Source organism: Drosophila pseudoobscura, chromosome X (assembly GCF_009870125.1).
Source record: "Drosophila pseudoobscura strain MV-25-SWS-2005 chromosome X, UCI_Dpse_MV25, whole genome shotgun sequence".
Lineage (NCBI taxonomy): Eukaryota > Metazoa > Arthropoda > Insecta > Diptera > Drosophilidae > Drosophila > Drosophila pseudoobscura.
Window position 1 is genome coordinate 49721318 of NC_046683.1, and position 15391 is coordinate 49736708.

General features: G+C 43.6%; 1 protein-coding gene across 2 annotated transcripts; it reads right to left on the reverse strand.

Moving 5' to 3' along the window:
* Positions 1-3717: 3717 nt before the first annotated feature.
* On the reverse strand, positions 3718-15129 carry stwl (stonewall). 2 transcript variants are annotated; one of them, XM_001353653.4, is made up of 2 exons: positions 14848-15129; positions 3718-6963 (listed from the first exon to the last, which is right to left on the reverse strand). In XM_001353653.4, exons 1-2 carry the CDS (start codon positions 14999-15001, stop codon positions 4109-4111), a joined length of 3009 nt encoding a protein of 1002 aa, XP_001353689.1. In that variant the 5' UTR covers positions 15002-15129; the 3' UTR covers positions 3718-4108. The 2 variants fall into 2 exon arrangements, with proteins under 2 accessions (XP_001353689.1, XP_015043030.2); XM_015187544.2 differs by lacking the exon at positions 14848-15129 and adding an exon at positions 11886-12101.
* Positions 15130-15391: the final 262 nt, after the last annotated feature.

Here is a 15391-nt window from a genome sequence, read left to right on the forward strand (position 1 = left end):
GCACGCTGTATCTCTGCTATAGCGCAGCCGATCGGGGTGCGGCATGTCTTTTCGTGATCGGGAGAATCCTGCCAACCGATTGTCATCAGAATCAAGGACATCGAGCTTGTCACGATTTTCGCAAAAAATCATGATGTAACCATCATTGAATTTGTAAAAAATCGGCCTCATTTTCGTGGTCGAGATTTTGATGCCGTTCGGCAGGCTGGATCCCCACGGTCCTGCGAATGTAGGTCCTTCGCTGATCTGGCCCTATTTGTCTGAGATATAGCCTTCCGAAGATTTGGATTGGCGTATCCTTCCAAAAATAATGGTTTCTTCTGCACGCTGTATCTCTGCTATAGCGCAGCCGATCGGGGTGCGGCATGTCTTTTCGTGATCGGGAGAATCCTGCCAACCGATTGTCATCAGAATCAAGGACATCGAGCTTGTCACGATTTTCGCAAAAAATCATGATGTAACCATCATTGAATTTGTCAAAAATCGGCCTCATTTTCGTGGTCGAGATTTTGATGCCGTTCGACAGGCTGGATCCCTACGGTCCTGCGAATGTAGGTCCTTCGCTGATCTGGCCCTATTTGTCTGAGATATAGCCTTCCGAAGATTTGGATTGGCGTATCCTTCCAAAAATAATGGTTTCTTCTGCACGCTGTATCTCGACTATTTATGGGCCTATCGGGGTGCGGAATGTCTTTTCGTGATCGGAAGAATCCTGCCAACCGATTGTGATCAGGATCAAGGACATCGAGCTTGTCACGATTTTCGCAAAAAATCATGATGTAACCATCATTGAATTTGTAAAAAATCGGCCTCATTTTCGTGGTCGAGATTTTGATGCCGTTCGACAGGCTGGATCCCCACGGTCCTGCGAATGTAGGTCCTTCGCTGATCTGGCCCTATTTGTCTGAGATATAGCCTTCCGAAGATTTGGATTGGCGTATCCTTCCAAAAATAATGGTTTCTTCTGTACGCCATATCTCTGCTATAAGGCAGCCGATCGGGGTGCGGCATGTCTTTTCGTGATCGGGAGAATCCTGCCAACCGATTGTCATCAGAATCAAGGACATCGAGCTTGTCACGATTTTCGCAAAAAATCATGATGTAACCATCATTGAATTTGTCAAAAATCGGCCTCATTTTCGTGGTCGAGATTTTGATGCCGTTCGACAGGCTGGATCCCCACGGTCCTGCGAATGTAGGTCCTTCGCTGATCTGGCCCTATTTGTCTGAGATATAGCCTTCCGAAGATTTGGATTGGCGTATCCTTCCAAAAATAATGGTTTCTTCTGCACGCTGTATCTCTGCTATAACGCAGCCGATCGGGGTGCGGAATGTCTTTTCGTGATCGGGAGAATCCTGCCAACCGATTGTGATCAGGATCAAGGACATCGAGCTTGTCACGATTTTCGCAAAAAATCATGATGTAACCATCATTGAATTTGTCAAAAATCGGCCTCATTTTCGTGGTCGAGATTTTGATGCCGTTCGACAGGCTGGATCCCCACGGTCCTGCGAATGTAGGTCCTTCGCTGATCTGGCCCTATTTGTCTGAGATATAGCCTTCCGAAGATTTGGATTGGCGTATCCTTCCAAAAATAATGATTTCTTCTGCACGCTGTATCTCGACTATTTATGGGCCTATCGGGGTGCGGAATGTCTTTTCGTGATCGGAAGAATCCTGCCAACCGATTGTGATCAGGATCAAGGACATCGAGCTTGTCACGATTTTCGCAAAAAATCATGATGTAACCATCATTGAATTTGTCAAAAATCGGCCTCATTTTCGTGGTCGAGATTTTGATGCCGTTCGACAGGCTGGATCCCCACGGTCCTGCGAATGTAGGTCCTTCGCTGATCTGGCCCTATTTGTCTGAGATATAGCCTTCCGAAGATTTGGATTGGCGTATCCTTCCAAAAATAATGGTTTCTTCTGCACGCTGTATCTCTGCTATAACGCAGCCGATCGGGGTGCGGAATGTCTTTTCGTGATCGGGAGAATCCTGCCAACCGATTGTGATCAGGATCAAGGACATCGAGCTTGTCACGATTTTCGCAAAAAATCATGATGTAACCATCATTGAATTTGTCAAAAATCGGCCTCATTTTCGTGGTCGAGATTTTGATGCCGTTCGACAGGCTGGATCCCCACGGTCCTGCGAATGTAGGTCCTTCGCTGATCTGGCCCTATTTGTCTGAGATATAGCCTTCCGAAGATTTGGATTGGCGTATCCTTCCAAAAATAATGGTTTCTTCTGCACGCTGTATCTCTGCTATAACGCAGCCGATCGGGGTGCGGAATGTCTTTTCGTGATCGGGAGAATCCTGCCAACCGATTGTGATCAGGATCAAGGACATCGAGCTTGTCACGATTTTCGCAAAAAATCATGATGTAACCATCATTGAATTTGTCAAAAATCGGCCTCATTTTCGTGGTCGAGATTTTGATGCCGTTCGACAGGCTGGATCCCCACGGTCCTGCGAATGTAGGTCCTTCGCTGATCTGGCCCTTTTTTTCTGAGATATAGCCTTCCGAAGAATAATAATGGTTTAATGGTTAATGGCTATAATAATATAGCCTTCCGAATAATGGTTTCTTCTGTACGCCATATCTCTGCTATAAGGCAGCCGATCGGGGCGCGGCGTGTCTTTTCGTGATCGGAAGAGTCCTGCCAATCAGCTGCCATCGACAAAAAAGACATCCATTACCTGTATATTTAAATAAAAATTAATAATACACTTTCACTGACAGTATAACTTTTCTTTATTCTTAGAATGCCATGACGGCCATTCATACGCCGCTGAATCAAACACTGGGCTTCAGCCTCGAGACGCGTAAGTGAATCAGTATATAATTGTGGACATATTTTAAAATATATCTTCCTTCACAGAGGGCTTTGCCACAAATCGAGTCGTATCCAAGCATTACCGAGGCGTCGTCGAGACAGACCGAGCACAATCCCAGCCAGACAGAACCGTATTCCAGCATGACAGGAGCGCACCCCTTGCAAGATCCGAACCCAACAAGCCATCGTAATCATTCGACCTGGCCATCGACAACAAGGACTTTCCCTATGGCAACCAAGGGAGAGATTGTTGCATTTATGTTAAAGATAGATCAAAATGCTTTCGACTTGTTTATTTATTTATACTAAGCTAAGTTTTGATGAATAAAGCTATTGAAAAAACATCCCTGCTCTGTTCTGTATCCGGGAGACTACCCCGATCACAAAAAGGCGTGGCACGACATGATGGGTTCACAAATAGAGGAGAAAACTAAATTTTTGGGATTGGGGAAAAGGTCCTTGATCCTTGGTAAGAAATCCATAAAATTAGGGACATTTTGTCGATCACAAGAAGCCATCGCACGACCAGATCGGCCCACAAATTGCGAAAAAAATAGATATGTATGGTTAGAGTTGTTGGAGTCCTTTCCGAAGGATCAAGAAAATTGTTTAGATCTCGACGAGCCATGGCACCTTCCGCTCAGGCCACAAATAAGGGAGAAAACAAGATATATATGTCTGGAGAAAGTTCAATAGATAGTTAGTGTGGATGCCTCTAAAAATTTCCCTGTCTACTAAGGTCGCGGACTTTTAATCTTAATTTTATAGACTCTCCTACCTGAGACAGCTATTGTCTCTACCTAGAGGACACCATCGCTTACGTTTACAAATCCACCCCTAAATCCCACGGCTCACACTCATAAAAAGACTTCTATTTGGTGTAATGTTTACAATGTTTATTGTTATTAATGTAAAGAAATAAGGATATAATTGAAATGAAATTTGGATTTAACTGCAAATTGTTAGTGAAATAGGAATATACTGGTTACTCGTACTTATGTGTTGTACATATTCGAGTGTCAAAAAAGGCCGTCGTCTATATAGTTTATAATGGTTATCCGAATGTGAAGTATTGAAATCTATTTTTACGAATAGAAAATGAACAGTTTTTATACCCGATCTTATTTTGTAGTTGAATACAAAAAAAAAAAACTATACTATATTTTCAATGGTGTTTTTGTTTTCTAAATAATTTGGGATTATATGTCTCATTAATTTTTTGATCTCAAAGATGCGTCAAGGCTTATTCGAATCGTCTGATTCCCTTACATGCCCAAAATGTCGTCGCCATCTTCCTCCAGTGAGTCCCGAGGCTCCCGTTTGAGTCCTATGCCGCCGCCCAGGACCGAGAAGTCATCAGCTGCGATGGTGGCAGCGGTCACCGTGCACTCCTTTGCGCGCTGAGTACGACGCTTCTCTTGCTCTTGCGGATCGGCTAGCACATCAGCCAGGGCAATCCTCATACCGGGGACGGTTTTCTTGGTGTTGGCCACCACTAGGCTCCGCTTCAGGGGAGAGCTAGGCACCCCTGACAGGGAGGAGCCGGAGCCGGAGCTGGAGGCCGGCTTGGGCTGCACGAAGTCGTTGAAGGCGTTTCCCTTGGCGCTGGTGATTTGCGGGAGGCGCTGCGGGGCCGAGGACCCGCCGGTCGGCGAGGGCTGCTTCTGGCTGGCGGTTACGCTGCCTGCCGACTTTCTCACCAGTATACTGTTGCCGTGTGGGGCCGCGGCAGCTCCAGAACCGAGGCCAAGTGCGACGGTCCCGGAGTAACGGGGCCGCTGATTGGGCGGTACCATGCCCGGGGCGGGGGCCCCCATTAGGCGACGCTTGAGCATTTGTGCTTCCATGGGATTGAGATTCTGCTGTGGATTGTGCGAAATCATGTTCGTGTTGCCGGGTGGCGTGCCCAAGGTCAATATGGGTCCGCCGCTGCCACACACGGAGAATCTACGGGGCATTTCGCGCACCTTGATGAGAGGTCCGGACTTATGGGGCAACACCTGTTGCGGGTTCGGCCCGAAAAGGGTGTTCATCGCGGAGGCGTTCTGTGGCCGTGTAGCGGCTACGGCTGTGCCACGCCTGGGGCTGGCCGGAGGAGCCCGGGTACCACGACTGACGCTGGTTCCGGAGCAGTTGCTGTCGGCGCTGTTCTTGCGCAGCTGCTCCGTGGGGACACTAACCCCAATGCCGACGCCCGCGCCCACGCCGCTCGGCTTGCCGTTTGCCTGCACAATACGGTAAATCTTCTTCTCCTCCGGAGACGTGACCAGGTTTACTCCGTTGCACTGCTTGAAGACGCGCTGAATGAGGTGGCGCGGTTGCCCGGTTGGGGCAGGTGCTGCGGTTGTGGCTCGAACTGCCGGGCGCAACGTGTCCGCGACGACGGGCAAAGGACCGGGCTGCGAAATTGTGCCCGACTGCTTGGCGGCACAAACCATACTCACTAGCTCCCTCACCAGATGCATCTCACGATCCGAGACGTGCTCAAAGCCAGACGGTGTGTTGATGTTGAAATGCTGCTGTTCATCTGAGTTTGGGAAGGCAGTTGCGTCATCAAAGGTCTCCATTAAGGACTGGAACACCTTTTTCTTGAAGAGTAACTTCTGGCGGGGATTCATTTCCGCCATCTGCGGGCGGACCATCTCTAAAAAGTGCTCATCAGAGAAAATGTCTGGGCTCTCTGTCTGCATTCCTCGCTCTATTCTGGTCTTCAGTGTCATAAAAGAGGGAATCACGGTGGGTCCAACCCCAGTTGCGGTCATGATCGGCAATGCACTGGCAGTCACCTGGCCGCTGCTTGAGACGGCACTCGTAGTGGGCGCAATCAGGGTGGTCACCGTCACAGAGCTTGGCAGCGAGCTGGTGAGGAGTAGAGCATTGTTGCTGATTCCGTTGGATGTAGAGGCAGGAGTGGCCTTGGGGAATGGGAGTGAGACTGAAACTGGGATCGAGATTGGCGGTGCGGGTGGGGCTTTGACTGAGCCTTGATTGCTTGGCGAAGGGCTTGAGACTGGGGTACTCGTCTTGTCGGGTGTGGGCGCTGGCCGCATCTTTATAGTCGCAGCTGGGCTGCCCATGATGCTACTGCGACGCGTGATGATAATGCCTGTCTGGGACTGTGACGAAACCGCAGTCGGAGCGGGAGCTTTTGGACGTGGAAAGATATCGTCGCGTGTGAGGGCGAAGGCTTTAGCGAGCCCTGCATCTACTGGTCGGTTTGATTCAGCATCTTCATTGGTAGCTTCTACTATAGTAGACGTCCGAGCCTGGTTCCTGTTGGCCAAATACTTGGGCACCGGAGTCATCTTTACCGGGGATGTTATGGAACTACGAGCGGCAGCCAACGTCATGGATTTACGGCGCTGCTGTCTGGTCAGACGCTGTTCGGTGGCGACCTTCTTCACTGGGAGCTGCTTGACTCCGCCAACTCCCGTGGCGCGTACGGTGCGACGTGGGCGACGGCCGCTTAGGCTGTCGCTGCCAGTGCCGCACGATTCTTCGGCGCTGTCGTCCATTGTTTCCTCAAGGGGATCCTTGGAGTCAGAGGCGTGCAAGTTTTTCTTGCGAATGATCAAACGGTTGTCCTCGCCGGTCTGCTTGATGAAGAAAGTTGGCTTTCCGGTTTCGTCAGCAGTGGAGATTGGGCTTGTGGGCGCAGCTTCCTCGTTGTCTGAATTGGGCTCGCCTTCCTCCTCTTCCCAGACGTAGTCGGTTGGCTCCTTGCTCTTTTTTCCTTTATCCTTCTCTTCGGATTTCTCCTCTTTTATTTTGGGAGAGTCTGATGGCTTGTTCTCAGCTTCATCCGTTGCAGAGCCTTGCTTCTTGGGCGGCTCCTTTTCGTTAACTGCGATATCCTGCGGCTTGTCGTCCTCTTTTAAGGGCTGTGTGTTCTTAACAGCCGTGCTCTCGCCGGTGATACTCGTATCGCGCTCACTCTCGTTATCTTCGTCCTCGTCAACGATATCCTCTTGGACGTTCAGGTGTTGCCTGAGGAAACTTAGATCCTTCGCGTATTGGAAGGGTAAGCGCTTAGATCCTGCGCGACGCCGCTGGGCGTCGACGTTCATCCAACGAGCGTACTCGTTACGCAAAACACGCCACCGTCGCCTACACTTCTCCACTGCAGCATGTTAGGGTGAGAAAGAGAAAGAGATAGACAAATACAGTTAAGTTCTCACTGTTATATTATATTCGTAAATTCTTAAAGAGGTAAAAGGAACGAGACGGTCGCCATAAAGATAGTGCTGTGGCATGTGGCAGGTAAGCACCCAGAAACAGATGGCTAAGCATTCCCCTGATTGGGGTAGTAAAGGTTGGCAATCCCTGTGCAGATCCTCGCCAAACACCCAATAATCGCAATCCGCGATCCCCTATACCATAAACCATAAATAAACCTTTTTGTGTACGTCTTAAATCTCTAACCTCAAAAAACCAAATAAAGTTAGCGCATAGCAATCGCTAATAGCCCTGAAATAGGTAGCCTGATCTCAACAATTTTAATAACTCAACCAGAGAGAACGCTATGGTCAAGTTTCAAGGCTACTGCAACCTTTTTGAGATTTTCGTAACATCGACAGCAGGCTACAGATTAACGCACGCCAAATATGGTTACACTCGATTCCACAGACTGCAAGATTAAAGGGCTAATACAAATCAACAGACAGACGGTCATGGCTACATCAGACTACAATAGATATAAGATTTTAGTCCACATTTGCTGAGTATATTGACCTTATATGCGAGTAAATATATCGGATAAAAATATGCTTTTCTGTGAGACAACTCCAACGACAAACTCGGCATACAAGCAGACACATATACACATTTCCGATTTGCCGATTTCAATAAAAGTTGATATATTACAAAAAAGCTGGTACTCTGTGAGTCGCGGCCCTTGCATAGCGTCGGAATTAGTTTCTCTCTCTCTTATGGATGTACACCAAATTTGGTTCCTCTAGCTCTCATAAACTCTGATAGCTAGGCGTCAAACAAGACGAACAGACGGACGGACAGACAGGCATACCTATATCGACTCAGCTATTTATGCTGATCAAAAAAAATAAGTACATCGGTGTCGTGCTAGTTTGTTATGGAATATCTCGTATTTTTGTAAATGTATGGATTCCAATTGTTTACATTTGGAAAGGTTACAGTCTTGCCAAGTATTTTAATCAAAAACGAGAGGGAACGTTGTGAGTTGCTGCGGTCACCGCAACTCTACATTTATACCCGATACTTAGTCAGTATGGCTCTCCTCCGGCAGACGCCGCTAATATTGAACGACACGACAACGAGTGCGTGCGAGAGAGACAGAAAATCAGTCTGAGCGTGACGTCGGGCGCTGCGTAGCCACTGCAAATTGATTTGTTCCTTTTGGCTTAAAAAAAAGGTCTGATCTGATCTGATCCAGATTCAGCAATCTGATAGATATGGCCATTTTCTATGATTCTGCGTTTTTAGTTTTCTCGAATCTGCAATATTGTGGATGCAACAGATTTTCGTCCTTTGTGGGGGCGGAAGGAGGTGGGGCGAAATTCTGAGATACACATTTTATAGTGAGATATAACAAGAGTGCGGATACCAAATTTGGTTACTGTAGCGTTAATAGTCTCTGAGATTTGTGGATGTCCCAGATTTTCGTCCTTTGCGGGGGCGGAAGGGGGTGGGGCGAAATTTTGAAACGAAACGGTCAAAGTCCGATATCACAGGAGTGTGGATACCAAATTTGGTTGCTCTAGCTCTTATAGCTCGGCAGAACCGACCATGAAACCTGTGTGTTAGAGAGAGACAGAGCGAGAAAGAATGAATTTCTTTTCTTGATTCTGGCTATAATAATTATACGATCTGGTTTAGATTTTGCATTTTAGAAGATATAGTCATCCCCTACGATTCTGCGTTTTCTGTTTTCTCATATCTATGAAATTGTGGATGCCACAGATTTTCGCTTTTTGTGGAGGAGAATGTGGGCGGGGCAAAGTTTTGAAATATTTTTGTAACAGTGATATATCACAGAAGTCCGTATATGAAATGTCGTTGCTCTAGCTCTTATAGTCTTTGTGCACTAGGCGGTGATAGGGACGGACGGACGGACAGACGGACAGACAGACAGGGCTCAATCGATTCGGCTATTGATGCTGATTAAGAATATACGATTCCTTCTGGACGTTGCACACATCCATTTTCACCACAAATCTAATATACCCCAATACTTATTTTGAGTATCGGGTATAATTAAAGTGGGGAACCATCTTTATAGAATTCTATGCTTCTATTTTTGCTGGATGGGCATTTTTGGTCTGACCAAAATAATAAGTACACTGGTGTTATTTATAAATTTTAAGGGATGTGGTCAAAGGCTTGTTGGTTTTTATTGAGTTTTTTCATATTTAAGTACATGAGAGGTAAAAAAATTCTTTAGATAACCCGTGCTGCTGAAGAAAATTTGAAGACGAGGAAAAAAGTCGTTGAAAATCATTTGGCATGGTCTGGGTCAGATGGGCCTTAAAAGTGGAATAATATATTATTGAGAGAGGAAACAAAAATACGTCTTTTTAAGGGAAAGAATTCGACTTTCGGTACACAAAGAAAATGGCTAAGATCGGAGGCCGATGTTTTCCGTGGCATGGCGTTGAGCCGGTACATCGCATAACTGATCCTGTGACCCGATTCGGGTATAAAAACATATTGACAGACATTATGCGACCTTATGCTGAGAAAAACATGCCCTTGAGATGGGTCTTTTTACAGGAAAATGACCCAAAGCACACCTCAAAGCTGGTCAGGGCTTGGTTTACGGGAAAAAATGTAAACATTATGGCTTTTCATTTTTGCCAGCAGTGTATATGTATACTTTATGGGGTCGGAAACACTTCCTTCTGTGTATTACAGACAACCACATCCATAAAAAAAACTAATATATCCATGAAGCCTTCGAGAACCGGGTTAAAAAACAACTAACTTCACCGCACCAAAGGTTATTTAATAATCGACCAATCAATCGATGTGTATCTGTGAAACAGTCGCTTGCCTACGATCATAGCCGAATGAACATAAGCAGAAATATGAGATGTACATACATGTTATTTAATAAGGAACACATTTTTCTCTTGGTAGAACAAATATAATCGCTTTAATGGCTTTAGAGAAAAACCAATTCGGTGCGCAGGTAAGTTTATTTGAGTCTGATGGAATACTGGACTCGAAAAAACACACAATATGTACAAATTAAACATGCTAGTGCAAGTAATGTTATGGGGTGGACAGATGCTCCATTCTAAAAACATTCGATCTTTTCAGCAAAAGTTAAATCACATTTAAAATCGTGATTAAATTATTATTAAACTAACTAGGTAAGACGTTGTATTTTTTTGTTGTAAGATCTAAGACTACCAATAATTAATTATAATTATATAACCATAATTATGTATGACAGTATTTCGCATTCAAATAAAGTTTGGATGCACTTGCTAAATGATTATTCCTTTTCTGATAGCAGCCTTATAATATCTCTTAAAATCTCTAACGACAGGCAACTCTTTACATTGTTTCCTTTGGCTTTCATTTTTATTGGTCCTAATTATTGGCTAACCGGATCCCCCTGCTTAATTAAACACCCGTGCAGAATGAACCACTCTGCCGCAGATGAGAGGAACAGTAAGAACGGACGGTACTGTGCCTAGTCCGTGACGCACAAGCACACACACACTAATGTTCTATTAAATCGTGTACTCTGCACTTTTAGCACAAATACACATATACGTATGTTTATATGTATGCCTGCAAGTGAAAGTTCACTTTGAGGGGCAGGATCCCTTCCAGTAATTAAAAAAAAAGATTCGTGGCAAGTTTATACAAATGCATTAACTAATAAAAGTAACATAACGCAGAACATAGTTCGTTTTGAGAATAACGGGTCCGAGTCGTAATATACCGATACTACCCGTGAAACAGCATACACAAAACAATTGTGCTCAGAAAGTTTTCCCTGTGTTTTTAATTTTTATTGTCTGCTGCCGATAAGCCGATCGTTAGAAAATCCAAAGGTTCTCTCGGATAATGACTTTAGTTTCTTTAATTTCATATTGGGAAACATTTTCAATGAAAAAAAAAACACGGCTTCTAATTGGAATAATATTGAAGTGACATCTTGGTTTAACTTGTAGCATTTTCGCAAGTTCCAAATTTGAGTAAAAGTTCGCAATTGTTTGGGTGTTAGACACAACTTTGAAAGCCAATAACTGTTAGTATACAAGGAACATCTGTTACATTCAAATGCGCGGGCGCAAGTGTTTACAATCACCAAATATACAAAGTGCCGATTTTCAGCACTGGCGGCACTGCATGCGAGCGCTATGCAACACTCACCCGGCTCACCTATCCCTAATGAGATATTTTAATATAATTATTTAATTTTATTTTAATCATTTAGTTTTCCCTGTGTTTTTAATTTTTATTGTCAGCTGCCGATAAGCCGATCGTTAGAAAATCCAAAGGTTCTCTCGGATAATGGCTTTAGTTTCTTTAATTTTATATTGGAAAACATTTTCAATGAAAAAAAAACACGGCTTCTAATTGGAATAATATTGAAGTGACATCTTGGTTTAACTGGTAGCATTTTCGCATGTTCCAAATTTGAGTAAAAGTTCGCAAATGTTTGGGTGTTTAAATATTGATCGGCAATATTGATTATATGAAAAGAATGGTCCACACAGACACACACCCGTGCAGAATGAACAGCTCTGTCGCAGAGGAGAGAAACAGTTAGAACGGGCGGTAACTGTGCCTTGTCCGTGACGCACAAGCACACACACACTAATGTTCTAAGAAATCCCATACTCTGCACTTTTAGCACAAATACACATATACATATGTTTATATGTATGCCTCAAAGTTCACTTTGAGGGGCTGGATCCCTTCCAATAAAATACAAGGAATATCTGTTACATTCAAATGCACGGGCGCAAGTGTTTACAATCACCAAATATACAAAGTGCCGCTTTTCAGCAATGGCGGCACTGAATGTGAGCCCTATGCAAAACTCACCTGACTCCCCTATCTCCGTAGCCACAATGACCCAACTTTGGTTGGTCGGCAACCATTTCCTGTAATTTAGGTTGCCACGATCATAAATCGTCGCCTGCTTCTTCACTGCCTGCAACAGCTTCAGATTTGGTTCGTTATTGCACATCCCTCTTAATCTCCAACCACAACACTTTTTGAACTTAATTTTTACAACCCACAACACGATCGGCTCAGTCGTAAAAGAAAGAAAACTAGATGGGCGTTGGAGATGGGGGCCCTTCGATAGACAGATTAACAGTATGTATAAGATATCGATACTACCAGTTAAATAGGCTAGCATAGCATAGCAAAATAATTTTGCTCAGAAAGCTGTTTAGGGAAATGAGTAAGCCTTTTAAGCTGGGCAACAATATACACTTAAGCTGATTTTATGTTCCCAGACTATTTAAAAAATATATTTAAATAAAGTAATACAATTTGTACTTCCATAGTTCATCCTACAATATAACAAAAAATCAACTGTAAAAACGGGCAACAAATGTTGATGATATCGCATATTAAAATAATTTCCCACTTATATTTGCATAATTTACTAGATTTTAGAGACTACTTGGAACATGTGTCTGCCATTGTTTACTTTTTAGTTAATCATTCCACAAGAAACAAAAATCAGTTACATTCAAATGCTCGGGCAGCTGCGATTAATCGATGGCGGCCGCAGATGTTTACCATCGCCAACAATTCAAACAAAAAACGAGCAAGCGGCCAATTACTTGCCGGTCGCCTCTTCGCAGCAAGTGCTCAGAAAGTTCTATAATTCATCCTTCAACATTAAATAATAAACAGTCAAATTTTAGACACTACTTTGAAAGCCAATAACTGTTAGTATACAAGGAACATTTTTTAAATTCAAATGCGCGGGCGCAAGTGTTTACAATCACCAAATATACAAGCAAAGTGCCGATTTTCAGCACTGGCGGCACTGCACGCGAGCGCTATGCAACACTCACCCGGCTCACCTATCCCTAATGAGATATTTGAATATAATTATTTAATTTTATTTTAATCATTTAGTTTTCCCTGTGTTTTTAATTTTTATTGTCAGCTGCCGATAAGCCGATCGTTAGACAGAAAATCCAAAGGTTCTCTCGGATAATGGCTTTAGTTTCTTTAATTTTATATTGGGAAACATTTTCAATGAAAAAAAAAACACGGCTTCTAACTGGAATAATATTGAAGTGACATCTTGGTTTAACTTGTAGCATTTTCGCATGATCCAAATTTGAGTAAAAGTTCGCAATTGTTTGGGTGTTAGACACAACTTTGAAAGCCAATAACTGTTAGTATACAAGGAACATCTGTTACATTCAAATGCGCGGGCGCAAGTGTTTACAATCACCAAATATACAAGCAAAGTGCCGATTTTCAGCACTGGCGGCACTGCATGCGAGCGCTATGCAACACTCACCCGGCTCACCTATCCCTAATGAGATATTTTAATATAATTATTTAATTTTATTTTAATCATTTAGTTTTCCCTGTTTTTAATTTTTATTGTCTGCTGCCGATAAGCCGATCGTTAGACAGAAAATCCAAAGGTTCTCTCGGTTAATGGCTTTAGTTTCTTTAATTTTATATTGGGAAACATTTTCAATGAAAAAAAAACACGGCTTCTAACTGGAATAATATTGAAGTGACATCTTGGTTTAACTTGTAGCATTTTCGCATGTTCCAAATTTGAGTAAAAGTTCGCAAATGTTTGGGTGTTTAAATGTTGATCGGCAATATTGATTATATGAAAAGAATGGTCCACACAGACACACACCCGTGCAGAATGAACAGCTCTGTCGCAGAGGAGAGAAACAGTTAGAACGGGCGGTAACTGTGCCTTGTCCGTGACGCACAAGCACACACACACTAATGATCTAAGAAATCCTATACTCTGCACTTTTAGCACAAATACACATATACATATGTTTATATGTATGCCTCAAAGTTCACTTTGAGGGGCTGGATCCCTTCCAATAAAATACAAGGAATATCTGTTACATTCAAATGCACGGGCGCAAGTGTTTACAATCACCAAATATACAAAGTGCCGCTTTTCAGCAATGGCGGCACTGAATGTGAGCCCTATGCAAAACTCACCTGACTCCCCTATCTCCGTAGCCACAATGACCCAACTTTGGTTGGTCGGCAACCATTTCCTGTAATTTAGGTTGCCACGATCATAAATCGTCGCCTGCTTCTTCACTGCCTGCAACAGCTTCAGATTTGGTTCGTTATTGCACATCCCTCTTAATCTCCAACCACAACACTTTTTGAACTTAATTTTTACAACCCACAACACGATCGGCTCAGTCGTAAAAGAAAGAAAACTAGATGGGCGTTGGAGAAGGGGGCCCTTCGATAGACAGATTAACAGTCTGTATAAGATATCGATACTACCAGTTAAATAGGCTAGCATAGCATAGCAAAATAATTTTGCTCAGAAAGCTGTTTAGGGAAATGAGTAAGCCTTTTAAGCTGGGCAACAATATACACTTAAGCTGATTTTATGTTCCCAGACTATTTAAAAAATATTTTTAAATAAAGTAATACAATTTGTACTTCCATAGTTCATCCTAAAATATAACAAAAAATCAACTGTAAAAACGGGCAACAAATGTTGATGATATCGCATATTAAAATAATTTCCCACTTATATTTGCATAATTTACTAGATTTTAGAGACTACTTGGAACATGTGTCTGCCATTGTTTACTTTTTAGTTAATCATTCCACAAGAAACAAAAATCAGTTACATTCAAATGCTCGGGCAGCTGCGATTAATCGATGGCGGCCGCAGATGTTTACCATCACCAACAATTCAAACAAAAAACGAGCAAGCGGCCAATTACTTGCCGGTCGCCTCTTCGCAGCACTGTCGCTCGATAGGCGATTAACGATAGGCATGCGCACGCGAGCGCTATGCAACACTCACCCGACTCTCCTGTCTCCGAAGCCACCATGTCCCAACAATTCTCGCTGGCAAGCCTTTTCCTATAACTTCCATGATTCCGATCATAAAGAGCCGGCTGCTTCTCCACCGCCCGCAACAGCTTCACATTCGATTCGACACTAGACATCGCACTCATAGGCAAACACGAAACTTTTCTAGGCTTATTTAATGCGGAAAACGAACGAAAAATACTGGGCCAAACACAACAACACGCGCAGCAGCTATTTGTAAAACGGACTGAAAACAAGAATGCACTCACACATACACAACTATTGGCTTCGTTGTGAGAGAGAGAGCAGAGAATGGCCACGAGGGCTGAACACTCTCCCTACCAGGGTTACAGAAGAATGTGAGCACGTATTAATTAATATGACGGACAGGCTGCGTTGACGGCTATTTAAATCGAATGGCTGAAACTAATAAATTTTATTTATGTGCAACATAATTGTCTGTTTATTTTCATTGCTAACAATTCATCAATTTGTCTGAATGAAAAGTGATCAAACTGCATATCGCAGCGCAAAAA

Coding starts and splice junctions, on each gene's coding strand:
- stwl (XM_001353653.4), bottom strand. CDS start 15,001: ATGAGTGCGATGTCTAGTGTCGAATCGAATGTGAAGCTGTTGCGGGCG. Junction 6,964..14,847: donor TTCGGAGACAGGAGAGTCGG/GTGAGTGTTGCA, acceptor AACATGCTGCAG/TGGAGAAGTGTAGGCGACGG.